Source organism: Vulpes vulpes, chromosome 15 (genome assembly GCF_048418805.1).
Source record: "Vulpes vulpes isolate BD-2025 chromosome 15, VulVul3, whole genome shotgun sequence".
Taxonomy (NCBI): Eukaryota; Metazoa; Chordata; class Mammalia; order Carnivora; family Canidae; genus Vulpes; species Vulpes vulpes.
Genome location: NC_132794.1, coordinates 63,890,967 through 63,918,379, shown reverse-complemented (window position 1 = coordinate 63,918,379; position 27,413 = coordinate 63,890,967). Strand labels below are relative to the sequence as shown.

General features: G+C 45.0%; 1 protein-coding gene, 1 long non-coding RNA gene and 1 pseudogene across 3 annotated transcripts in view; 1 reads left to right on the top strand and 2 right to left on the bottom strand.

Moving 5' to 3' along the window:
- MYO1E (myosin IE) overlaps positions 1-27,413 on the top strand; it is a 197,972-nt gene that overhangs the window by 147,860 nt on the left and 22,699 nt on the right. For both annotated transcript variants that reach the window (XM_072738646.1, XM_026000564.2), the window contains 7 exons: positions 4,634-4,732; positions 12,643-12,787; positions 16,268-16,382; positions 16,588-16,757; positions 16,840-16,985; positions 23,877-24,023; positions 24,923-25,080. In XM_072738646.1, coding sequence (XP_072594747.1) covers positions 4,634-4,732; positions 12,643-12,787; positions 16,268-16,382; positions 16,588-16,757; positions 16,840-16,985; positions 23,877-24,023; positions 24,923-25,080 — 980 coding nt within the window. The remainder of the gene's footprint in view (positions 1-4,633; positions 4,733-12,642; positions 12,788-16,267; positions 16,383-16,587; positions 16,758-16,839; positions 16,986-23,876; positions 24,024-24,922; positions 25,081-27,413) is intronic.
- Positions 1,073-2,000, bottom strand: LOC112921407 (proteasome subunit alpha type-1 pseudogene; annotated as a pseudogene).
- Positions 16,042-27,172, bottom strand: LOC140595640 (uncharacterized). Its single transcript, XR_011997407.1, has 2 exons — positions 26,897-27,172; positions 16,042-18,861 (listed from the first exon to the last, which is right to left on the bottom strand). It is a non-coding gene; the product is annotated as an uncharacterized lncRNA (long non-coding RNA).

The following is a 27,413-nucleotide window of genomic DNA, read 5'->3' as shown; positions in this document are numbered from 1 at the left end:
TGGTTTATTTTTCTTTTCCTGTTGAAAATGTGTTTTTGTTTGGCTCTGGCAAAGCTGCCTGCCCTGGGTTCTGAATTGCTGCTCTAGCAGAGTTCTCAGGCCTTGACCTACTTGCACTAATGGCCCAGAAAAGTCTTGAAGAAGACTTGGCCCGAGGGAAGAAAGGGCACCCACTGGGCATTACTAGTGGGGCTGATGTTTACTGAGGAGGGGACACCACTCCAAGGATAAGCAAAAATCAACTTGGATCTTTTGATTACATAAAATGCTAAACAGCACATAATTTGCTAAACCAATCGTCCTGTAGAAGAAAATTTCTGTAAGAAAATTTCCTGGTTATGGAAGTTAATAGTGAATGAAACTGTTTTAACGTGATGCATGTTCTTTCCTGTGGGGTTTATGGAAATGGAGTGGCGTTTCTACTTGAATCAGTAGGTGATGCATTCCCTGCCTCAAAAGCTGGGGATAACACCAGTATTTATGAAAAATTCTTAAAATGAGCAAACAACCTGCGGTGCATGGGTGGCTCAGTTGGTTAAGTTCCCAACCCTTGGTTTCAGCACTGGTCCTGAGATGGAGCCCCACATCAGGCTCTGTGCTCAGCAGGGAGTCTGCTTAAGATTCTATCCCTCTCCTTCTGCCCCCTCCCACTGCCCGTGTGCTTTCTCTCTCTGTCTCTCTATCTCTCAAGTAAATAAATAATATCTTTTTTAAAAAATGACCAAAAACATCTACTTGACACCCTCATGTGTATTTTCCTTAGTAGAGAGAAGGCCAGTGGTGAGTTTTGGATTTGGAGGATAGGAGAAAGGAAAATTATTTTCCTAAATCCCAACTTCTACTCCTTTAGTTAACCAGATATATGTCACGAATCAAGTGTGGACATTGACTATTATTTTCTTTTTTTTTTTTCCACAAGCAGGTGAAACAATTTTATTTCAGTTGTCTTTAAAACCACAAAGACACTATGTTCTTCATATAAAAACATTAGTACAGATAACTCTACTGTCTAGAAAATGATTATATAGACCCTCTCAAAGAAAAATGCACACCATTATGTGGTTCAGGCAAGTTACTTGGGAAAAACACATCTGGACTGATTCCTAAAACATATCACAAGACTACACTGCGTCTTTTGGTTCAAAGTATAGATTATTGTCATCAGTAAGGGTTCCTGCATTTGATAATACACATATAGACTGGTTTGTGACTTAATGCTCCCCATTGGGTCATCAGCCTTTTCTGGTTCATCAGCAGGTTGAGCAGGCTGTGCCTTTCTCTGTGGTCTTTCTTCAAGACCTTCCAGGAACGGAGATACATCATCATCATCATAAATCACAAACTCCAAGTCTTTACCAACAATTCCAATGGAAACATTCTTTGTAGTTAGGTCCTGTTCTGTAGGAAGTGTTTCTCGTAAGGCACACAGACCATATTTAACCAGTTCATTCAAATTGCAGTCCATAAACCCAGACATCTGTCTCTCCAAGTAAGTACGAGCTGATTGAGAACGGGCTCCATTGGACATGGTTCTACAGTCAAAATAGTTGGCAGATGGACAGGTTTGGAAAATGTGAGGGCCCATATCATCGTGGCCAGCAGTACGCAGTCCAACACCATATGGTCTCCGGCCATATCGTTGTTTTGGTATCTGAGTCTTGCTTCCAATTAGAGATACAAGACGAGACACAGGAAGAGGTCTGTCAAATACAAATCTGGAATCCAAACACTCCTGGCGCATAAAATTACATAACAGTCGAGCATCAGCAGTACGTCCCGCAATTGAGATACCAATATGGTTATCAACATGGAGAATTTTCTTCCGATGAGCTGCAAGCTCTGACTGCTCTCTTCAATGCAACCAACACTGCATGGATTTTTGATTTCAGACCAACTGTGGCCGAACCTTGTTTGACAGCTTCCATTGCATATTCAGTTTGATGAATCCTGCCCTGAGGGCTCCAAACAGTGACATCATTGTCATAGTGGTTGCAAAACATGGTTCCGGCTTGGGTCTGGCTGTGGCCTCTTGCAGAGGTGCAGATTCAGGAGCGCGGCCAAAACTCTCGATGCATGCCATCCAAGCGCTCCAAGGATTACTTTCTATAAAGGTTTTTTTAAAAAGTTATTATCTCCAAGGAGTTGACATTTCTGGATACTGGTTCAAGTTAAGACCATCTGACTTGAGACTTTTCTTGTATGCCCCTCCCTGTGTAACGTCATCCTTCCCAGGGCAGTCCATCAGTCCTTCCCAGTCTGGTGGGTCCTCCAAAGCCCTCTCCACCTGCAGTGCCTCACCCCTTCTTCCAGCTCAGTGTTCCACCTGCTTCTCTCCCGCTGCCCTGGAGCCACAGCTTTTCCCACCTTTGTGCCTTCCACTGCCACTGCGCCCGTGCCCGTCCCTCCCCTGTACCTGGCAAATTCAACTCCTCCTTCCAGGCCCAGGCATGTGTCACCATCTGAAATTCCCCTCACTGTGAAAAATCCATTTCTTTCTCTAGTTTCCTGTCCTGGTTTACTTACTGTGCCTGTGAATATAGTACCACTAACGGCAGCTTTATGTCATGCATGCCAGGAGCCCGCTCAGTGCTTTACGTGCAATGTACCCAGCTAGGAAGAAAGAACTAACGTCATTGCCCTCCCTTTCCACTTCTGGAAAGTGGCAGAGCCAGGCCCATACCAGAAACCCAACCCCAGATCCTGGCTGTGAACCACTGGACCTGCAAGGTCTTCGGCGGGAGCCATACCGTCCTTTCCTGCTGCCCAAGCACCTTGCGCAGCGTGGTGCGCAATGGCCCATAGCAGGTGTCAGCGCGTGCAGTATGGCGTTGGAAGTGTGGCTTTCCAAGAGCCTGGCTGGAGAGACAGGCGTCAGGCAGCTAAATGACGTTGGAAGGAGGCTGCTAGTTAGCTCTCCTGGGCAGCAGGTCACGAGGGGAGCCCCCAGTGCAGTGGACCCACAGTGTACCCCGTGGGGAGAAGGCCAGCTGCCTCCCTGCCACAGCACAGTTCTGACATCATGTCATCACAAGAGAGAAGTGTACTTTTTATTTCTCATTTCCCTCAAATACTGTGTTTCCAAGCATCCGTATTCAACCATCCTGCATAATGTAAGCAAAGACCCCGTTGACCTCCCCAGGGGACAGTCGGAGGCCAGTGCCCAGGATCTGCCTCTCGGCTTTCCCAACACTTTGCTTCTCAGGAAGGGCTGAGGCATTTTCGCAGTTCACGTGTCTGTGCCACCCCAGACCTACCAGGCCTCCTAAGCTAGAGTCCCCAAGGGGCAGGAGCCAGAGGGATTTTCTCTGTTAATAAAATCCTATGTGAGAACACAAGCTAGTAGGATCAGCATCCATTTTCCAAAACCTACTGACAGTTGTTTACCGTCATAAAAACCAACCCAAACTGGGGCACCTGGGTGGCTGAGTCAGCTAAGCATCTGCCTTTGGCTCAGGTCATGACCCCAGCATCCCATCCTCAAGTCCCTGGGATGGCTCCCTACTCAGCAGGAACCCTGCTTCTTCCTCACATCCCCAGCTCTGCTCTTTCTCACTATCTCTGTTGTTGTGTCTCTGTGGTCTCTTTCTCAAATAAGTAAAATCTTAAAAAAAATAATAAAACCAAAACTATAATTTAGGTATGCTATTAAGGCATTTCATTTTTTTAAAGACTTTACTATTTATTCCTGAGAAAGACAAAGAGGCAGAGACATAGGCAGAGGGAGAAGCAGGCTCCCCGTGGGGAGCCCAATGTGGGACTCAATCCCAGGACCCCGGGATCATGCCCTGAGCCACAGGCAAACACTCAACCACTGAGCAACCCAGGTGCTCCTATTAGAACATTTTAAATATAGGTATTGAAATTAATCATTTTATATGCCCTTTTTTATGTTGTATTTGAAAAGCTTAGCTGTGTAATCTCCTTAGGTCTAGAGTCGCTATTAAATTAAGGTTGAGTACAAAAATAACTGTAGTGTAATTCCAAGGTTAAAAGTTCTTTCCTTTAGTCTTTTGAAAAACTGATACTTTTGTTCATAATCTCAATGATGGGCCTATGGCTTTTTGTTTTACTATTTTTTGAGATAGATATATAAAGTCTTCTGTAATTGCTGGATTCCACAACAAAATATTTTTTAAATTAATGTTATATAACCCGAGGGTCAGCTCAGACTCTGAACACTCTATAGTTTATTTGTTCTTTAGACAGGGAGGAGGGAAGGGCAGAGGGAGAGGGAGAGAGAGAATATCAAGTGCCAGGCTCCACACCCAGCAAGGAGCCCCATACAGGGCTTAATCTCACAACCCTGAGATCATGACCCAAGCCAAAATCAAGAGCCAGATGCTTAACCAAAACTGAGCCACCCAGGCACCCCTATAGTCTTTATAGATGTGTGTGTGTGTGTGTGTGTGTGTAAATTCAACTGAGTACATTTAAAGATTGGATTGGCTTTATTCAGTGATTCATGAATTGGGCAGCATCCCATCTAGTCTATTTGCATAAGATGACACTCCTAAAATATAGTCTTTTTAATGTGTCCTACTGCTTACAACCGGGGGTTTGAGGAGATAGTGGCTAAGGGAACAAGGCACAGGAAGTATCCAATAATATCCTGGCTCTATTTTCTCCTTTACAGGGTGAAGCATCAAGTAGAGTACCTGGGTCTGAAAGAAAACATCCGAGTGAGAAGAGCTGGTTACGCTTATCGGCGCATTTTCCAAAAATTCCTGCAGAGGTAAGAAACTGGTGACTCTGGACTCTTTTTTGGCTTTAAAAGGGTTTATTGACATATACCTCACTTACCGTAGCATTCATTCCTTCCAAGTATACAATTCATCGGCTTTTCATATATTCGTAGCGTTGTGCATCCATCACCACAGCTAGTTTGAGAACATTTTCATCACGCCAAAAAGAAACCCCACCTCCCTAGTCACCAAACCCCAATTCTTCCCCCGCCTTCCTCCCTAGGACACTTCTTTCTGTTTCTATAGAAAGAATTTCAAAATATTGCCTTATTCTGGGCATTGCGTAAAAATAGAATCACATGATATGTGTCCTTTGTGTCTGGTTTCTTTCAGTTAGCATAATGTTTTTATGGGTCATCCAGGCTGTAGTGTGTGTATCCGCACTTCATTCCTAATCCTTCCTGGTAATATGTATTTGCACTGATACTGCAATGTATTACATTTTACTTGTTCGTCCATCAGCTTGCTGATAGGCATCAGTTGTTTCCACTTTTTGGCTATTTTGAATAACAAAGAATGCTGCTATCAACATTCACATACACATTTTTGTATAGGCATAGTTTTTATTTCTCTTGGGTGCTTACCTAAAAATAGAATTACTGGGTCTGATGGTAACTGTTTAGCCTTTTTGATGAATTGCAAGATTGGTTTCCAGAGTGGCTCTACCATTTTATGCCCCTACCAGCAGCATTTGAAGGTTCCAGTATATCTGTGTCCTTGCCAACACTTGCTAGTATCTGACTTTGATTATACCCATCCTAGTGGGAGTGAAATGGTATTTTGTGGTTTTGATTTCATTTCTCTAATGGGAAATGATGTTAAGCATATTTCATGGGCTTATTGGCCATTAGAGAAATGTCTGTTCAGCTCTTTTGACCATTTTTAAATCGAGCTATTTTTCCTTTTTTATTAAGTTGTAACAGAATTCTTTTTACCCTTGTTTATTGTAGAATAAGTCAGAAGCCACAGTATTTGGTCTGCTTAGTGTAACACATAAGTTCAGGAAATCATGGTAATTGTGACACAGGAAGGTTTAACTGACCAAATTAATAGTATGAAGATGATTTCAGGAAAATATTTAGCCTACTTAAAAAAATAAGCTTAAAATATTTTACCTCAAAATTTTTGTAGAGCCCATGTATAAGCTTAAACTGATTTTCACATTTCCATTAAAGTATATTTGGCAAGACCTGTACTTAAATGTCTCTTATTTTGTCTTTTTGAAAAGGATAAAATTTAACTTCCTTCAAATAGTACAGTTTTCACTTCTTTTAACAATTCTAAGTTAATAGGGTCCCACTATATTTTCTATGTCTATTTACTTTCCATCAAGAGAGAATGAAGACATATTAGGCATATTAATCAGATAATAATTATGTCTTTCTGGTATAGATATAGGAATAGGATGTAAGAGGTTTTTTTAATTCAAATTTCATATAACAAAGAGGTAGCAAGCTGAAGAAGAGCTTCATTATGGTTTTCGAAATACAGTAATTCTAATGAACTAGTGTTTCCTTTAAGACTGTTCTTATTTCTTGTGTCCTGAGATTGGAATGGCCAGCCTACCAGTTACCAGTGTGGGTTGTCATATGTGGAAGGTCACTGATGTGGAAGGTCCAGAGAGGCTTAACAAATGAGTGGATCATTCTATACAATAAAGCCCCATTGACTGTCTCCACACAGTCAAGATCCCTGATAATTTGGGAGACGGTCTAGATTAGGTATAAAGTCCACTCTCATGGCTCTCTGAACTGATTAAAGGGGCCACTGCATGTATAGTGGAAGCAGAACTGTACAGAAAGAGGTAGTTAGGAAGTTGAGAAAATAAATCTGTCAAGTTCTTGCATGATTATAGCAGCAAACATTTGCTGATGAACAACTGAGATGTTAATTATGAAAGACTTCACTCTCCTTTAAACAGATCAATAACACTAGCTAGAATGGGACTTCTCAACCTCAGCTATTGACATTTGGGGCCAGATGAGTCTGTTGCGGGGCCATCTTGTGCATGGTGGGATGCTTAGCAGTCTCCTTGGCCTCTACCTACAAGCCTCTATCCCTCCTGAGTCATGACAACCAAAAGTGTTTCCAGACATTGCTTAATGTCCCCTGCCCAGGAGGGAGCGGGAGGAGTCAAAGCCAGTTGAGAACTACGGCTTAATCATTAATGTTTTTGTAAAACTGCATGTTTGAAAAATACCCTTTTTTTAATTAAGAGAGAAAAATTAAATTCAGAAAACAGTGAATGAAAAGTGTTCCCTCGGTCTTTCCCTAATTCAGAAAGGCCTGCCCTCAACAATTCCAAAGCATTCATAATTTTATCCTCCTTCAATATTTTTTCCTGTATTTGAAAACTTTAAAGTACATAGCCTCTCCAATTGACATTACAATTGAAAACTGATCAGGGCAGCCCGGGTGGCTCAGCGGTTTAGCGTCGCCTTCAGCCCAGGGCGTGATCCTGGAGACCCAGGATCGAATCCCACATCAGGCTCCCTGCGTGGGGCCTGCTTCTCCCTCTGCCTGTGTCTCTGCCTCTCTCTCTCTCTCTCTCTCTCTCTGTGTCTCTCATGAATAAATAAATAAAAATATTAAAAAAATTGAAAACTGATCAGATATTTTTTTTAATTTAAACTTGGCTTTTTTTGTGGGTGTTTTGTTTGTTGTTTGGGTTTTGGAGAAACCAGTTCTGAAAGACCTCCTTCCTTCCATATTATTTACAAACAGGCAAGCCATTGGGCACCCCCCCCCCCCCCCCCCCCCCCCCGCCTGGTTGGCTCAGTCAGTTAAGCATCCAACTCTTGATCTCAGCTCAGGTCATGAATTCAGACCCTGCACTGGGTTTGAAAAAGACTAGCCATCAAACTTGACTTCCATAAGCAATGCTGAGAACCTCCTCACTGGGGAGAGTAGGCAATCCTGGTTGCCCTGGCAGGAACATCTGAGCCACCCTGAGCAGGTTGTGTTACATGTTTGCAGGAGCTCTGTAGTTGAGCTGTGAAGTGACCTGGTTGGTTATAATATCCGGACCTCTGTTGAGGGTCATCCTGACCGCACGCACGGGACTTTCTTCAGTTCCTGACACAGAGGAAACATGTAGTGAATCTCTGTTAGTTAGCCCCTTTATGTTGAGGGGCTTTCACTGAAGTGATTCTATCCTTGGATGTCTCCTCTCTAGCCCCCCTTCTGTGTGTGCTTTTCCTTTCAGAAGAGACAAATGGGCGGTCCTGTCTTAGAGCAGGCTCTTGTGATGTCATATCTCTTTTGGTTTGAGAATGCTAGGAGAGTAATAAGAATAAAGCTTGGAAGACAATTTTTCAATAAAAAGTACTCAGAAATGGCTAGAAGGCCATCTATGTCCATGGGCCGGGAATATTTCTCCAGAGACAGTGCTGTTTTCTGCAAGATGTGTGAGTCTGAGACCCTGATCTTATCCCATGATCCTCTGTGAGTACTTGAACCATGTCATACCTCTATTCCTCATGGCTGAGAAAAAAGGCTTTGTTTATAAAGTTGCTTTCTAGATATCTGTACAAAGCCTGCAGAGTAAGAAAGTACCTACCCTGAAGGAAAGGATGTATTCATACCCACCATGACTGGTGTGCATGCCTCCTACACCCCACCCTTTGAGGGAAGCCCACAGGTCTAACAGCGGTGGTTCACACACAACCTAGAGCTTAAAGGGTAGGCCTAGCAAATGGGAAATGGGCCTTTGTGTGTGTTTATTTCCTCTGTGAAAAATCCTTTATGTTTATCAAAACCATCCCTCTTGACTAAGAATTGGAGACTAAAAATCAAAAGATGCCTTAATATCCCTCCTGGTGAGCCATGTGCTCTTGAAGTAAACCCTGCCTCACCTTCAGAAGAACACCCTATTCACCACCCCCACTACACCTTTCCTATCTTTAGAAAGTGCTAAAAAGCTATTAGAAATGGCAGCCACTTTGGGTCTTGGAATGAGAGAATATCTGCTAATTCTTAGAAAACAACTTTTTGAGCTAAGTAGCATGTGCCCCTTACCATGGCTGGAAAAATAAGCCCAAATGTGGGTCCTGATTCTTAAGGAAAAAAATCTGGTTGGAACATAAGAGCTTTCTGAAATTTATCTTATGGCACCATTTATACTCCTCACAAACATCCTTCCTTTGACCTTGACTCAGCCTCTCAGAATGGTAGGGGCAGGGGGAAAGGGACATTTGTGAGGAAAGTCAAGCCATATCCTGGGCAAGGGAAAAGAAAGAAAAGAAGGTTCAGGAAACTGTGGGGTGTCAAGGGTGTCCTACTAGCTGCCAAGGCTTTGGTGTCCTTGGATGTTGGAAACATCCTCAACTCCAGTGCCAGCAGCTAGAGGTCACTGGGGTCTGGGTGGCATTTCCTCTGAGGAGGAAACATTGATTGGTCATCTGAGATAACAAACAGCCCGCAGTCAGAGCCGAAGAGAGCAGCCAGTGCACAGGCCTTGAGATGAAATATTGGCATAGCTTGGTCTTAAACTGAAAATGCTTGATGAGAGGAATGTAAGCTCTGATCCTCAGCTCTCCAAAATTATCGCAGGCACCACTTAGGCAGCATACCATGGCCTCGTGCCACCTGATACCAGCACCGTATCCCAGAGAAGGACGAGTAAACTGGGGATGCTTACTTAGTAGGAGAGCCTTATGCTAGAATCGTGCCCTGGTCTCTCCAACAAATACAAAAGAAGTGAGGAGGGCACATCAGGCTTCTTGAAAGCTAGGGGACCACTGCCATGGTCCACAGTCAGAGGGCCCTGGAAATGCCACGCAAACCCCATGTCTTGCCCAGACATGTTAGAAGCCCTATCAGGAAAAGGGAGAGAAAGTCTCTGCAAAACAATTTCCTTACTATAAAAAAATCAAATGAGAAAGGCAGCATTATTTTAATAGGGGTGGAGGCATGTGAATTGCAAAGAGCTACCCATTTGCGGTTGCAAAATATGGATACTTCCCTTTAGAACTTTGATTAGATGGCGCCAGGCAGATTTGGACTCTTAGAGACTTATCACCTTGGGGGCCTGGGTTTTTCTTTCTCTCCCATAGCCTGCAGGAATTTTTCTCCCTCATCCATGTATTTTATTTTTATTTGTATTTATTTTATTTAAATTCGGTTTGCGAACATACAATATAACACCCAGTGCTCATCCCATCAAGTGTCCTCCTTAGTGCCCATCACCCAGTCACCCCATCTCCCCACCTTCCACCCCCTCTGCAACCCTTTGCCTCCCAGAGTTAGGAGTCTCTCATGGTTCATCTTCCTCTCTAATTTCCCCACTTCCCACTCAGTTTCCCCTCTTCCCTTACAGTCCCTTTCACTATTTCTTATATTCCACATACAAGTGAAACCATATGATGATTATCTTTCTCCGATTGACTTATTTCACTCAGTGTAATACCCTCCAGTTCCATCCACATTGATGTAAACAGTAGGTATTCATCCTTTTTGATGGCTAAGTAATATTCCATTGTGTATAAATGGACTACATCTTCCTTATCCTTTCATCTGTAGAAGGACATTCTCAGTTCCTGCCACAGTTTAGCTATTGTGGACATTACTGCTATAACGTTGGGGTGCAGGTGTCCCGTCATTTCACTACATCTGTGTCTTTGGGGTAAATACCCTGTAGTGTAATTGCTGGGTCATTCCCTCATCCATTTAGATTGCCAGTACGTTCCTGCTTGCTCACTGGGTTCCAGAGTGGCATCTAGAAAGGCTCTGCTATCAGTCATGGGTATGTGGCTTCATTTGTTTGACTTCATTTTACCACATATGAAATATATTCATGCAGATGTGTGGCTTTGCCTAGGTATTTTCATTTTTAAGCTTTTTATCTCTAAGGAATGGGAGGATTTGCTTCTTCAAGACATTTAAAGACATTATCAGGCAAGACGTGGATATTTGGGAGGAACAGAGAGAGTCCCTAGAATCACTTTAGTCCCATACAGCCAACCCTAAGGGCAATAACCTGTTCCTGTCCTCTCAGTGAGCTCTGGATCCTGAAGACATGGCCGCTTTTCTTACCAAGATTCCCTTTTCTTTTCTTCCTTAGATACCATACGTCAGTCTAATCCTGATAGTAGCTTCTGGGAACAAAGGGCCTGGCTTGTCTGGAGGCCCGGAGCCCATTCATTGACTGTGTTCTGGATGTGCCTGTGCAGAGGCTTTGCCCTCCAATTTCTCTTCTACACTCTTCTCTGATTTCTCCTCCCTCCCTCTCCTTCCTGCCACCTTGAGTCTTGAGTCTTTGGGACCTTCTGTATTTGACATCTTTAGTGTACTTCCCGTCCATCATAGGTCAGTCTCTTGCGTTATTACAATGTTTGTGGTATAGATGTGTAGTAGACTGTGTGGTCTTTTTTAAAAAAAAAAAGATTTTATTTATTTATTCATGAGAGACACAGAAAGAGGCAGAGACTAGGCGGAGGGAGAAGCAGGCTCCCCATGGGGAACCAATGCTGGACTCGATCCCCAGACCCCAGGACCATGACCTGAGCCAAAGGCAGATGCTCAGCCACTGAGCCACCCAACCATACGGTCTTTAAAAGAAATGCTTACGGATAAGCCAATCCATGGCTCCTATGTAGTGTTATGATTAAAGAAGCAGACTGGGGTTCAAATCTCAGCTCTGACAGTTGCCAGCTAAGTAACCCTAGGTGAGTCTCTATTTGCCTCTGTGTCCAAATCGGCAAAATGCTAAGACCAACCTAATCAGGTGGCTGTAAGGAGAAAATGAGACCATACATCTGAAGCTCCAGGAACAGCACTCGATGCAGAGAGAGCATCCCATAGATGTAGGATGATTGCTCATTACCACTGAGCCCCAGACATTGGGAAGGTGCTAGATGGGTAATATGAACTACACGAGTGTGGCATCCACGTGTGGAGCTCTTGTCCTCATGGAGGAGGCACAAATTAAGTAAGTGCAAATATGAATAGAATTACGAGTGATGATGTATGCTCTCAAGGAAAAATATTATTTTCTATGAGAGAAAATAGAAGAGGGGCAGCAATTTTTGCTTGGGTAGTCCAAAAATGTCCCTCTGGAAGTGTCACTGAAGGGCAGTCCCCCTGCACTGGAGCCAGCCACATGAGGCATTTGCAGAATGGCACACCCAGTAGAGGGAAGGGCATGGGCAAGGCTGTGAAGTTGGAAGGTTTAGTGGGCATGAAGAAGAGGCCGTCCTTCCAGGAACACAGGGAACAGGAGAGAATGTAGAGAGAAGAGCCAAGGACCGCATCACCTGGGCCTCATGACTCAAAATTGCACAGAATTCCGAAGGTGAAAGTTGATGCTTAGTAATAACTGCTGCTTGGGGCACCTGGGTGGCTCAGTGGTTGAGCATCTGCCTTCAGCTCAGGTTGTGATCCTGGGGTCCTGGGATCGAGTCCCACATTGGGCTCCCTGCAGGGAGCCTGCTTCTCCCTCTTCCTTTGTCTCTGCCTCTCTCTCTCCATGTCTCTCATGAATAAATAAATAAAATCTTAAACAAACAAACAAAAAATAACCGCTGCTTTTAGGGAGCGTTATAAAACTCTTTGCATTAACTTAAGCATGCTAAAGAAATCAAGGGAAATCACTATGGAGAAAAGAATGTTTGGTTTTGCCCAAAGATTGTCATTGGCCACCTTCAAGAGTGCTATTTTTAGATGGCGATAGAAAGGAAAAGCAGATTTTCATGGGATGTTGACATGGAAGCAGTCGGATGGGGTATGGGGAGGAGGGATGCTCCGAAATGGGAATACCAGGCCCAGTGGGGTTTTGCCGCTGTCGGGCTCCGTCCCTCAGCCCTAGAACAGAGGTGAGCGGATCTCTGGGACCTGGCAGCTCCAGGTGCCTCTGGTGGGTCCAGAGTGAGTCTGATCCTTCTCTCCCCTGTTGTCCTCACAGGTATGCCATTCTGACCAAAGCCACCTGGCCCTCGTGGCGAGGGGACGAGAAACAGGGTGTCCTTCACTTGCTGCAGTCCGTCAACATGGACAGCGACCAGTTCCAGCTTGGGAGGAGCAAAGTGTTCATCAAAGCCCCGGAGTCTGTGAGTGCACGGCTGCCCCGGTCGCTTCCTGGGTGCCTCCCCGTCTCCCTGCAGCACCTCTGCTGCCCCTTCCCCATGCGGCTGGCTTCCTTTTTCCACCTTGAGTTCCTGTCCCCTGCCCCCATGTAGGTCACTCCCCACATCCCTGCTCCTTATGGCCTTCCGATTGCTCAGGGAGTATGAAAAGAAGTCATCACAGAATAGTTTTCTTTTCTTTCTTCTTGTCTCTCTCTCATTACATGGTCATGCTCTCAAGGTCAGGGACTCCTGTCCCTTTAATATGCCATTATGTACTCAGAGCCTTGGCACAGAAAGCGGCTCAAAGCAGGAGCCTCCGGTTATTTATAGTGTCCAGTAGAGTCTAAGCTAAAACGACTTCTTTGTCTCATAAAGAAGGCTTGGGTAACCTCACATCCTCACTTGGGTGACACTAACAGGCCACTTGCACACGGGCACAGGCTTCCTCCTTGCAGGTAGAACAGAGTTCGGGGTGGGAAGTCTCAGAACTATATCTTGAAGACCGTGAAGGAGCCTGGAAATTTTGCAGGGAGGAGCAGAAATCTCTGGGTTCATGGAACACAAATATTTCCCAGTAAGAGAGTCACACATACATTTTACAATTCACAAACTTATTAGACCTCCACAGATTAATCGGAGGAACTTCTTTATCTTTTCCTGATGGGGAGGGGGGTCTCTATGAGCCTAACGAATGTCTGTAGGAATTTCTCTCAGTTTCTAAGTTGAATTCCTTAGAGCAGAACCTGTCAGTCCTTCTGCCCCATTATGAATGGGGCTATGGGGAATGGAATGGAGACATTACTTTTTAAGATGCAGAAACTTCTGGAATTAACCAAGGTTAGGCATCATCATTTTCTAAGGTTCCTTGAACAATCACAAGACTCCATTTCAAGAGTCTGTGGTGCACTTAGCAAAATTAGTCATCAGATCAAGGGGAAATAACATGAGAACTGACAGCGTGGGTGATAGTGGAAACACTTGAACTTGAGGCAAATCCTGGTCTTGCAGTGAGTTCTCTCCTCTAGAATGGGCCCCTCGGCCACTGTTCTGCCTCCGAGGATCAGCCCGAGACCTACAACTGTTAATGGCTGTCACTGAATGGCTTTAAGAACCATAAAAATCATTAAATAAATAAGTGGCACACATCAATAGAACCCGTTTATGAAAAGTTTGTGGTAGCATTTTCCACTTGGAGTTATTTGTAGCTTCACAGCAATTTCATTTCCAAATATAAAATGAAAATGTTGTGTCATACACCATTAAGCAACCCACAGAGCAGTTCCTGTTCTTTCTAAAATGGGATGGAGTGATTTATCAGTACAATGCAGAACTCCTCTGTTGTTTTATACCCGTTTTTACTTTTTTGTCTTGCCTGATTTTCACATATAATTAGAACAGCCTCAATATTTTTCATACTTTTTTTTTTCTCTGATTTAGTTGAGCTGTGGGGTTTTACTTCCAAAACCAAGGTTTATTTTGGGTTTTGCTTTTCCTTGTCTTTCTCCCAAATGTTTTATTACCATCACTTGATTTTCCTTTTCCCCATCTTTTTACACACGCACGCATGCAAACACGTGCACGCGCCTTCACATACACTCTCTCCCCTCCCCCATCATTTCTCAGTCCACATCGAGCCCTGACACTGCAAATACTTTTACAAAAACTGGCTTTTAAAAAATCTACATTGCGACTTTGTCTCAACTTTTATGGTATATGTCCTGACTACACAAAATAACCCATTTGTTTTAAGAACCCACTTTAGACATCAGACACCAAAAGGTTTGTGTTTGCTTGTTACATGTGTCTATGATCTAGATTTTTTTTTCCTCTCTCTCTTTCTTTTCCTTTTGGTCTTGAACCCCCCTGATTTTGAACCCCATGGCTTTTGGGGAAAAAAGCTAAACCTCAGCTAATCTTTGATAATCTATAGGAAGTTGGGAATTGGTTGCCTCCTGCTTTCTGAGTCACAAGTGTATTTTCTGTGACACTCCCAAAATAGTTCTGGGAACGAGGAAAACAAGGCTTACTCAGAAACCCAACACACAAGATAAGAAAGACCAACGAATATTCTTCAAACAGGCAACCGCAGGGCTGAGATTTGAAACATTCTGTCCAAATATGAAACCATGTATTCCTCTTGGTTTTAGAAAAACGCTCCTTGCGCCTGTTGTGTATGGCACTGAAGGCTGCAGAATGAAGCAGCCCCTTCCCTTTTGAGTTTGAGATGTTTTTGCACAGCTGGGGCTGTGACAAGCAGGAGTTGAGTGACAGGAAGGGACAGATGTGGCTTCTGAGTACAGACCCAGATAAACAGAGACAACAGATCAAGCCTGGCTGCCTTCAAACCAAATTCACTTGTTTACTTCTGAAACATTTCTGCACTGACTTGTCATCATCTTTACTTGTTTTTATTGGTACATTTTATTTTGTTTCCTAGACAGTCACGAAAACCACTTCCTAGGTGGACGAGAAAGTTTCTCACCGTTTCATGAGTTGATCAAATGCAGATTGACAGAGAAAGATTTGTGTGTCAAAGTGAGAAGAGCCTGGCAGGGCCTGGAAGACCTTAGTTCACTTTCTGGACCCACCCAACCCTAGTTCCAATCTTCTCATCTGTGAAATGGAGATAACAGGAATATGTGGCCTGTGTGTTGCTGATGTGCTGAATGAAATAATGTATTCTAGAATGATTCTTGAGCCATTGCGGGCACTTGGCACGTGACAGCTATTTGCTATCAACTTCATTCTTTCAGAGCTCCATTGAGTTGGGCGGAGCAATCAGGACTGTCAAAATGGCCTGGGTCTCAAGACCTGCCAGTGTCTGATATGGACCCTTAAACAAAACAGTCTGAGTCCCTCTTGGTGAACCCACGTCTGTTAATTGCACATCTTAAGTCCAGCTCCAATTGCTCTGGTTATTATCCTCTGGCCCAATGAGTCCTTGGAGAATCTGTGCAGCAGGACGTCTATGGTTTTATGGAACTGAAAGTAGGGCAGCCCTATTTCCACAGCAGCACAAGCTCTGCTCCTACAGAAGCTGGAAACCCTGTTAAGAGGCAACATGCAGCAGTAAACAACAGCCTCCTCCAACTCGTTTCATCTAGCTAGCTAATATCCTCTTGGGATCGAGGCAGGGAACCAGTGGATAAATGGTGAATCATTCATTTGATTTGCACAGATTATGAGCAAGGCAGGGCAGACATTATCAGGGTCCAACTGACGCTCAGATACAGCTATTTCCCATTATGTTTTTTATTAAAGGAAGAAAACAGAGAGATAAGGACGTTCTAGTGATTATAAACAATATGCCCCAGGAATCATGTTTTCACTTTTGTTCATGAGTCTGAGAAGCTGCTTCCCATGTTATGTCTTTGACTAAAAACTGAATGTCTTGAAATAACCAAAGAAAATGATGTCTGGGTCTTAGGTATTGGCTCACATTTGCCTTCTTTACATTCACAGCTATTTCTTCTAGAAGAAATGAGAGAGAGGAAGTATGATGGGTATGCTCGGGTGATACAGAAATCATGGAGAAAGTTTGTGGCCCGGAAGAAATACGTGCAAATGAGAGAAGAAGGTATTTTGGTTGTTTTTGTTTCATGCATTTAACAAATCTTGAGAATAATTTTAAGCGTGGATGAAGTGACAGTTCACCTTACTCTGCATATAATGTCACACGTTAAAAAGCTTGCATGCGTTTCTCTGTGTATTCCCACATAATTTCCCTCCTCTTTTTGGGGTACCTGACCTTCCTGTCTTCTCTATCCTTCCGATTATCCTAGCCTCAGACCTCCTGTTGAACAAGAAGGAGAGAAGGAGAAACAGTATTAACAGGAACTTCATTGGGGATTATATCGGGATGGACGAGCACCCAGAACTCCAGCAGTTTGTGGGGAAGAGGGAGAAGATCGATTTTGCAGACACGGTGACCAAGTATGACAGGAGGTTCAAGGTACACACTGGGCATGGCGCACCATGGAGACAGTTGCACTTTGACACGTCTATGCACCTTCTTACAGCCCCTCTCCTTACAGGGTGTAAAGCGAGACTTGCTTCTTACTCCAAAGTGCTTGTACTTAATTGGACGAGAGAAGGTCAAACAGGGCCCAGACAAAGGCCTGGTGAAGGAGGTGCTGAAGCGGAGAATCGAGATGGAGAGAATCTTGTCTGTGTCCCTCAGGTGCGTGGCAAGTGTCGGAGGCGGGGCTGCCTGACTCTCCTCGTCATCACCGTCCGCCCTTCCAAATGCAGGCTGGATAAAGCCCTGGCTGGCTTCCCCAGTTGTCAAAATCATGGTGAAGAGAACCAATCTTCCGCTTCATAGACCTTCATAGGTCTCAGGAGTGAGATTCCAAGCAGTGGCCTCCTGGCCAGCTGGGGTAGTAGGAGTAGGTCAAGGGGGTGCTGAGATCCCTTATTCTCATAAAGTGTGAGGGGAAAACCTGCTATTTGAAACTGAGTATACCGGCTCTGACTGGGGTCCTGTCCTGACCCCCAAGCCCACCTCACCCATGTCGAAGACCTGACCCATTTCACCAGCAAAGGCCCAAGCAGAGGTAGCTATTCGCTCATCAGTATTGCTTTTTAGTTTGTGGTGACCATGGATTGTGCTGAGAGGGAGGTTTCTTTGGACGCCTTAAGTTCCTTTTGGCCTATTCGTGCATGGAGAGAGTACAAATGGTCCCCATAATTTGTAGCCCTGGAGTCATTGCCAAATGCTCCCTTCAACCCCAAGTTCACAGGCAGCGGCCCTGCCTCTTCCTGTCAACACTCTGGCTTTCTTTTGGCAGAGGGGCTTGTATGTGTGAGGAGACTTCCTAAATCCTCCCATGCTCAGATCTTCCAGACTAATTTCCCTCTGATGAGAGGAAATCCTCCCAGTCCACAGAAGGCTGAGGAAAGAGGAAGAAAGGCCCTGTTGAGCTCAGTAGCTTCCCGCTGAGTTAGTTGCATCCCTGGATCCTTCTGAGGAGATTGTTGCTTCTATCAGGGCAAGCTGCGGGCCGCCATTGTCTCAAAGGTAGCTAGTGATGTTCTGGTCGCTTATGAACATGTCTTTCTGGAATTGGAACACCTCTCAACTCTTATTCCACATGGAAGACAAAACTGCTGCTCTCAGGAAAAAGCCAGGGTTTTGTGTGCTCAGGCGTCCGACCTACCAGGCCGGGAATCCTGGCTCCAGTGTCTAATCCAAAACAGATTGTGAGTTGTGTCCATTCTTGCCTTTGTCCCTGTGGTTTCTGATTCTCTCTGTTCCCAGTTTTCCTGATAAAGGGCCAGGTGGTGCTGTAAGGTTAAGTGTTTAAAACACTTCAGCTGAGGATGTGGTAAAACTTGCAAGCAGATGAGTCTATCCGCAGCCTTTTCGTAGCCTCACCTCAGATGGGCCTCAATGCCCCGGATTTCAAGGAAGAGCTCCAGGCCCTGTCACGGTTCAGGAAGTCTTCCTGAGCACTCAGCTCACCATCTGGGTCACAACCGGAGCTGGGCAGGTGCTGGCCACACTTCCTGGCTAGCCGGGCTCTGAGGCTGCCCTTGTTTTCCCAGGAACCCAACCGAAAGCTTCCTTTTGTCTTGCATGGGGACCAGCTACACCTGAGCTAAGCGGGGTTAGCCGAAACATGCTGCGTACTCCTGACAGGAAGCTGTGGCTGAGCGCCAGGGAATCGTAGCTCCCGGGCATATGTGCTCATTGCTCTGAGAGTGGTTATTATTCTTCCCGTGTTATTAATGCCCAGGCCTGTGCGTAACCTTCAGACCATTCAGGCAGTGCTTGATCATAAATAACCCTATGTCTGCATTTGTATCAGCCACTCTGATGCTATCTTTTTTGTCTAGTCCTTGTGATTTATCAAGGTGTGGGATATCCCCACTCAAATCTTTTCCTTTTGTCTTGTCTTCTCTCAGCCTCTGGGGATACAGTGTCTCTTGGTAAAACCACCTTCCTCTTGCTTCCTCTTGAGTATTCATGGTCTGGACATTTGCTCCCTATGGCCTTTCTTACGAGACGATGTAATTAAAGGAGGTACTTGGGCTAAAAGTTGTTCTGGCTCTCTCTGGAAAGAAAAGAGTCTGAGTCATTGTAACTTGTGATCTGTGCATGTTATAGTTACTGGGCCTCACACTCACAGAATTTAATGCCGCTCCCTCGTTTCCTTCATCCACTGGGTTAGGCCAGTAATCTAAACCAAGTGAGGAATGTAACCAGATGGGTGATGGTATGCGCAGAATCAAACCCAGAGTAGAAATTGATTGTGGTACCAGACCACCAAATGTGTGTGTGTGTGTGTGTGTGTGTGTGTGTGTGTGTCTTCTCAAAATATTTCAGTACGGGCATAGAGAAGGATTCTAATATTTGTCTGGTAATTCAGGGAAAAAGTTGTATCGTGTATATGTTTGCTGAAAACTGAGGCTTAGTGCTTGACTACTGGCTGGAATGATCACCCAATGGCTTCTTCTAGTGAAGACCATCACAGTGCCTGCAAGCTCGGGCTTCTGGACCACCTCTAACTCTTACAAACACTGTGAAAACTGAATGGGCTCACAGCTCCCAGTCACACCAACCAACCGTGTGAAAACAACCAACTGACATTTTGGGAAATGAGAGCATGACTATTTTAATACGAAGGATTTAGTGCTGCTTTCTTTAGGTGTGATCATGGTATGGTGGTTATTTTTGTCGAAAGAGGCTTTGTCTGGGGCACCTGACTGGCTCAGTTGGTAGAGCATGCTACTCTTGATCTTGGGGTTGTATGTTTGAGTCCCACGTTGGGTGTAGAGATTACTTAAAAATAAAATCTTAAAAAAAATAAACAGGCTTTAAAAAAATAAAATAAAGAGGCTTTGCCTTTCTTTGATACACAGTAAAAAACATCTAAGGATGAAATAATATTTATACTTTGCTCTTACATAACCGAGTTTGTGTGTGGAAATGGGGTAGTAGGAGTATAGACAAATATCATTGTCTGTAGATTGATAATTGTTGAAACCTCCCAACGAGTGGAGGTTCATTCCGCTGTTCTACTTTTAAAAAATATTTGAGATTTTCCGTAGTAAAAGTTTTTCCTAATCCTCCTAGTAGACATAGTTTTAGAAGTTTCTACCTTTATAAAAATAGATTGAAATATATCTAAGCAAATTATCATTGAAATTTCGGGGTATCTAGGTGGCTCAGTGGGTTAAGTTGCTGCCTTTGGCTCAGGTCATGATCCCAGAGTCCTGGGATCAAGTCCTGAGTTGAGTTCCCTGCTTAGTGGGTATCTGCTTCTCTCTCTCCCTCTGCTCTTCCCCTTGCTCGTGCTCTCTCTCTCTCTCTCTCTCACACACACACACACACATACACACATACACTCTCTCTCTCTCTCCCTCAAATAAATAAAATCTTTTCAATTGTCATTGAAAATTTTCTTAAAAATTTAGTTAACAATAAAAGTATAGGATAGGCCCAATAGCTCAGGGAGATAGGAAGACTACAGTTTCTCAAAGGAGCTCTAGAATAATTTGAAAAGGAAAAATCCTATCTGAATGCAACTTCAATCAAACACCAATGCCTGCATTTCTGCCTTTATGGGGGAGTTGGCAAGAATATCAGGAGACGGCATACCAACAAGTATTTGAGATGTTGGATTTCCGGGGCTTGGAGTGTCTGCTCACGAAGGCTGATGACCATTAGTTTTTGAAAGAACCTTCAAAAGCTGCTTCTTAACCAAGTAGTGAGCTAGCTTCACTCTTGTTTGAGAAACTCAGTTTGCTGGAGCAGTGGCCATAGGTGAGAGAGCCTGTGTTCTTTGCTCTCGCCTTGTAGGTCATGAGATTGGTACCATCCAGTCTCCTACCTGCCCAGAATGTTTCACTGCCTAATTGCCTAAACTTGGCAATAAGAACAGCCTACTTCACTACTACTTGGCTGTCCTGAAGCGTTACTGAAATCTTTACCTGAAGGGACCTTTGAGCTTTGGGAAGCTGCAAGCCCAACATTTTTGGACTGACCGCCTGCTTTCTGTTCAGCTGTGAGGTTTGAAGGTGACTCAGAACATAGTCACCACCACAGGGAGCTCCCTCTCATTCTGGAAAGGGGAGCAGACACCTAAGTAGACATGTGCCACACAGGATACAGGTGGGAATGAGCCTTCTCACCTCCTTCCCAAGGAGGCCCTTATTTAGACCTGGCACAGCACATGTCTACACTCTCAGAGAAATCAAGTAGGACCCAAACTGGTGCCCCTGGTTTCTCTAAATGGTAGACTTCTGGGTAAGGTTTATTTTCTTCTTTAACCACCACTGTCCTTTCCAGTTTGCTAACAGGAGCATATTTCATAATTAGGAAAACATTTTTAAAAGGTTTAAATAAAGGCAGGGCTGGCCTAAGAAATTGCCCTTTCAGCTTAAGGAGAAAAAAAAAAAAAGACTCTAAGTCTTTACTCAGTATTTTGTAACTAACCTTTTTGTGAAAAAGACATTGGTTAAGGGAATGAAACAAGATTTTTCTAGTGTTGTCAGCAGTACAACAATAAGCCACAAAGATGAGGGGATAAAATTTGAGTGGAGAGCCAAACCCAAGGACTAGTAAAGAATCTTTCAACACGGGGTACTACATCAAACATCTGTAAGGAATTGGAGCTTGAGCATATGAATAAGACAGGGGTGAGGTCCAAAGATAAGTCTGAGTTTTTAGAATAAATAAATGTAAAATCTTTGTGTTCAGACCCTGGAGCGTGGGCTGAGGAAAGAGGCCTGGCTGAAGACGGTTTCACTGACTCCCGTGCCTGGGTCACCGGAGGGGAGGGGATTTTGAATTTGATGGTTGAAGTCAAAGTGTCCAGACACTTTCTCATTTCCAGACTCCTGCTGATAATTGACCCTAAAGATTTGGCCTGCTTGCTTTTCTTCTTTATGGTAATGAAACTCCTAATAAATCTCAGTACATTAAACTACTGAAGGTTACTTGTGTTGGGTTCATTCAGCCCTGTTGGATAAGCACTATCCCGCCTCAAGTACAGCCAGACAAACAGACACATCCAGACCTGCCCCAGAGCACTCTGCGTCGAGCAACTAAAACAGGAGTTTCGTTCCTCACTCCACACACCGAAAAGTGGGGCTTCTTGTTTTACTCTCTCCCTGTTGCATGCACTCTCTTTGTCATGCAACAGTCTTCTTACCCCTGGGTTAGGATGCCGGGATGCTTGGATTTTATTTCATTAATTCCAAATATCTTTTATGTAAGTACCTTTGTTCAGAGTTCTGACTTACTACAATTGAAGTGATTGAGACAGTTCCAGAGTTTTCATCTGCCTAGAAATAGGAAGCTGATAATAGCTTTGTGGCTATACCCTCTGAGGTACCTTCTTGGACTTTTAAGAAAATATTCCAATTCCTAATTTGGAAAAGGTTATGAACAAGGAGGTGTAGTAGAGACTGTGAGTTGTCCTACAGGACCAACTGTGTCCTTTCCATGCAAAGAGCTGACGGCTTGCCCAAAGACTGCATTTCCCAGGCTTCCTTGCAAGGTAGGAGTAACCATGGGACAGGACACTGGCCAATGGGGTGTGAGCAGAAGTGACTTGTACAACTTCCTGGTCACATGTGTAAAAGGACGCCATGGATGCCTGGCTCCCAGCCAGTGTAGCATGGTCATGTCGGTCCTGAATTGCTTTTACACATGCTACGGGGTAACAAGAGATAAAAACTCAGTGTTGTTTAAACCACCAGTTGCCAGGGTCTTCATTGTGACAGAAAAACCTATATCCCAACTATAACAAGAGTATACAGAAAACTAGTTGTGATGTAGGGAAGTTTGAAAACAAACTCGTGGGGCACCTGGGAGGCTCAGTGATTGAATGTCTGCCTTTGGCGCAGGTCGTGTTCCGGGGGTCCTGGGATTGAGTCCCGCAGGGAGCCTGCTTCTCCCTCTGCCTGTCTCTGCCTCTCTGTCTCTCTCATGAATAAATAAATAAAATCTTAAAAAAAAAAAAGCCATGCTGTTGGCATTACCTGCACTTGGGGGGATAAAAATGTTACTGTGGCCAACTCATTGAGGCAGGTTTACTTTGTTTTTCATACCTGGAAAAACACCATCCCTAATGAAGTGTCATTCTTCAGAGGGTTGTCGTCCTTATTTGACGGTGGTGCTTGGAGATAGTTGTAAGTGTGTATATTATGAAACCTTTGGGATTGGTGGCCTCCTTCAACTGAGCTGTACATCAAATAGGGAATAAGAAGCCTCAATTATATGTGTGTTGTTTCCATGAAGTCTAGCTGGGCCTGGACATGGAACTGAGTCTAATCAGTCCCCTCTACTGTTCCACGAGGCATTTCTCCCAGGACTGGGTTTGCCTTAGCCTCTTCCAGTTCTTGTGGCTCCTCACATGCCCTTCCCTCCAGCCCCAAGTTTGTCACCAGCCCTACCCTAGCCAAACACACAGTTTCCGCAGCGCTGTGTTCTTTCACTGTCCCGAGAAGTTCATTAGCTTGATGGTGAAGCTTCTGCTTGCTTTCTGTTGGTCCACCTGCCTTGTACAACATCTCTGTAGCCAATTTTCTGTGTTTGCACTTTCAGCAGCACGTGGCACACAGTTTAAGCAGAGCCCCGAATACCCAAAGATTCCTAATAAGTACATACAAAGCCCAGGATGGTGGCCTCCCTGTTGATAAGTGAGCTGCAATTCTTCAAGTTAGCATATATTATAACAGCTACAACCATATTGTAAATTCTACTAACTTGGCACTTAGGTGGGATCATTCATTTCCAGCCACATTCTATTTGTAATGTTTGGATTTTTAGGGTCTTAAGAATGTAGAAGTTGAATTTGAAAAGTGAGTTATTTTTTTAATATGGACTAAATTATCCTTAAATTCCCGATTTTAAAAAGTCACATGGGAGATTTATTTTGACTATGCTTTTGGTGGGTTATAAATGGATTCCGGCAATTTTATTACCATAATACATTGTTGTGTTTTGTTTTAAAGATGATCACTTATAGAAAGACTGTAGAAATGTAGTAGTATCTCACAGGATGTGAAAAATGGAATATAGAAGTGCAACTTTCATTAAGTCTTCCCAATTTCTTTTCAGTACTATGCAGGATGACATTTTCATTCTTCATGAGCAAGAGTATGACAGTTTGCTTGAGTCCGTCTTCAAAACTGAATTCTTGAGCCTCTTAGCAAAGCGTTATGAGGAAAAAACCCAGAAACAACTACCTCTGAAATTTAGCAACACGTAAGTGGGGACCTAAGGCCCAAAATTCCGAGTCAAACTTGATCTCCCCGCTGGGGTTCAGACTGAGAGGAGGGGAGGCCTGTGAGGTGGCAGGGATCTGACTCGCTGCAGTGGCTTCAGAGAAGCCCAGCCCTGCCTGCCTCTACTTACCCCCAGACAGTCCCAGGGCCTGCAGAAGATAGTCATGATGGCTGTTACAGACTTTGAAAGGCCACTTCTGCATTTCTGTGAAGTCATATGGACAGCTACTTAAAATGAAGATTTTTTTTTTGGTCTTACGGCCTAAGAAAATAAGTCAGAAGAGCAGAATATGGAATTGTGTCATGTAGGCATATAGGCAGTATGACCAATAAAAACTGGCTGGGTAGTTTTGGAGCTGTGAGTAACCTTCCCTTCTATGTGGATTTTGGTTGCTAGTGTTGAACAGAATTTAATTAAATAATAACCACTTTCTATGCCGGGGAGATGCGGGCTATCTCATGTCTGGCTTCTCTCAATTCTCTACAAACACAGACTGTGCAAAATCAGAGAGACACAGGACACTCCACAGTAGGTGTGGCCTGGAAAGTGTCCCCTTCCTTCTGTCCCCTGGGCAGGTGCTCCTGAGGTCACCTGGTAGAATGACACTGGCACCTGTCTTGGGTGTCCTCCCTCGCCAGCCGGCTCCTCTCAGGGGCCGGGCCCAGAGGCTCCTGCCCCTGGTCAGGGGCTCACCATGCCACTGTGCCAAGGCCATGGATGTTGTCCCCCTCCCAGGGCCCTGCGTCAGCTCCCAGGCCCCGGGCCAGCCGCCTTCTACAGCACACTTGCCCGGCAGCAGAAGTCCATGCTGGGGTGGGCGAGCACCAGTTCCTCCCTGGTGCCCTCCTGCCCATTACCAATAAATGTCCTTGTCGCAGGCTTGAACTCAAGTTGAAAAAGGAGAACTGGGGTCCCTGGAGTGCCGGGGGCTCCCGGCAAGTGCAGTTCCACCAAGGCTTCGGTGACCTGGCCATCCTCAAGCCCAGTAACAAGGTGCTGCAGGTCAGCATCGGACCGGGGCTGCCCAAGAACTCCCGTAAGTGTTCCCGGGCCCCGCGGCCCCCGGCTGCTTGGCTTCCCGGCTCTCCCTGCCCGGCCCTCCCCGCCCTGCTCACCAGCGCTCACCGTGGGTGGTGGGTGCCCGGATCGGTGGGGTGGACCACCAGCGCTTCCCCGCGTGGGGCTCAACCCCCGACGGAAGCGTTTCCAACTGACCTAACACCGAGGCAAATGGGCAGGTTACGCCTCTCTGAATGACTTGATAGTTCCTTATAGGATCCTTGGCATTACAGAATTTTTTGTGTTTGAAATATTTCCGTTGGTCGGCTTCAGAGTTCCAGCCCATCCATGCCAGTCAGATCTTGTCAGCAATGCAAACCTTATCTTTTCTTTTTTTCTTTTATTATTTTTTAAAGATTTTGTTTATTTATTCATGAGAGACACAGTGAGAGAGGCAGAGGCACAGGCAGAGGGAGAAGCAGGCTCCATGCAGGGAGCCCGAGGTGGGACTCGATCCCAGGTCTCCAGGATCAGGCCCTGGGCTGAAGGCGGCACTAAGCTGCTGGGCCACTGGGGCTGCCCAAACCTTATCTTTTCTATCAATGAAAAGAAACTGACCACGCTCACCACCCCTCTGCCTGGTTTCACTGCGTGACTGTGCCCGGAAGCCAGTGGCTCCCACCCACACCGGAGAGTGAGCTCTAGAGGACCCCACCCTCCCCTGCTCTAATTCCTTTCTATTTCAAAGAACCTTTGATTCCTTTTCTATTTATTAGTGGCATTTGTAAAATTAAATTTATAATGCACAGCATAATCATATATGCTGTGTTTTCGGAAACTGTAGGTATCCTTATAAACCTTTGCCATGTATATGGTGAGAGAGGGATCCCCGGGGGGCTCAGCGGTTTAGCGCCTGCCTTCCGCCCAGGGCTCGATCCTGGAGACTGGGGATCAAATCCCGCATCAGGCTCCCTGCATGGAGCCTGCTTCTCCCTCTGCCTGTGTCTCTGCCTCTCTCTCTCTCTCTCTCTCTCTCTCTCTCATGAATAAATAAATTTTTTAAAATCTTAAAAAAAAAAAAAGACTTTATATATATGGTGAGAGAAGAGTGTGCTAGGTATAAAACAGGCCTTTATGAAATTTATCCGCGAAGGTACACGCTGGCAGGTACTACAGCTCATTAACACAACACAGACAAACGGCCACTCCGAAAACGTTGGTGTAAGTCTGCGTATCCGTATCCACTGGTACTTGCCGAAAACAGAGGGCAGTGTTTGGAAGAGCCTTTTAAGTATAGAGGGTTCTTGACAGAGGTGGGGGCTGGGTTAGGTAACTAGCAACAAAGAACAGCGGGACCCCATTATTATCCCTAAGCCTCAAGGGGTGGAGGGAGGAAAGAGTGGAGCTGAAACACAGGCGGGAAGCAGGTGGAAGAGATACCCCAACCCCTCTGTCGTCTCCCACTCGGGTCTCCTGCCAGTACCTCCCGCTGGCCCAACTATAAGGCAGAGGCCTCGTGGCCCGAGTGAGAAGCAGTCCACTGGGCTCAGAGCAGGGATAACCAGCAGGGTGTGTGTGAACAATGTGCAGGAGGCCCCAGAACGGAATGTTGTCTAATACGGTGTTTTGTTATATCTTCATGCGGGGGAAGGAGTCTGGCTGCTGAGTGGAAACCCCCGTCAGGCTGCTTTCTCTTGCCCCTAGACCCCCGGGCCCCCAGACCCACCTCCTTCGTTTTGTGTGATTCACACATTGTCACTTTCTGCTCTTAATTCCTCAGCCCTTCTCTTTACAAGGAATTCCCTCTGCACCCCTCTTCCAGCTGATTAATCCTACCCTCCTTCATGTCCTACCTGAGGCCTTAGTCATCTGTTTCCTTTGCCAGTATGTATGTCTCTGCAGCGACGTCATCCGCCTCGCAGAGTTCCTGCCGTCCCAGCCCTAATTCTGGCCCACAGCGATGTTCCATGTAGCACCAGCTTGTTTTCTAACTCCTCATGTCTGTGTCAAGGGCACAGTCTGCTTGCAGCCTTTGTTTAATCGGGAGACTGCAAAATGCAAGCTCTCCCATGAAAGGCTCTTGACCTAAGCAGAGGTGCAGTGAGTGCCGAAATGTGCTTCACGCCACTGACTGTGATGCACAGCACCCACGTCACCAATGTGCGCAGCTTCTGTCTGTGTGAAGAACACAGTGCAAACATTAAAATGCCCCCTGTATCTCTTCCAAAAGCCTGCAAAGATAGAAACGCTTTTGCAAGATTGTTAATATCTCTTTGTAAAGCCATCCTCTCTAATAATTCAAAACCATGGGTCTATGGACATATTTTCCAGCCCCTCCCATCCAATAGCCACCACGACAGTACTTCCTCC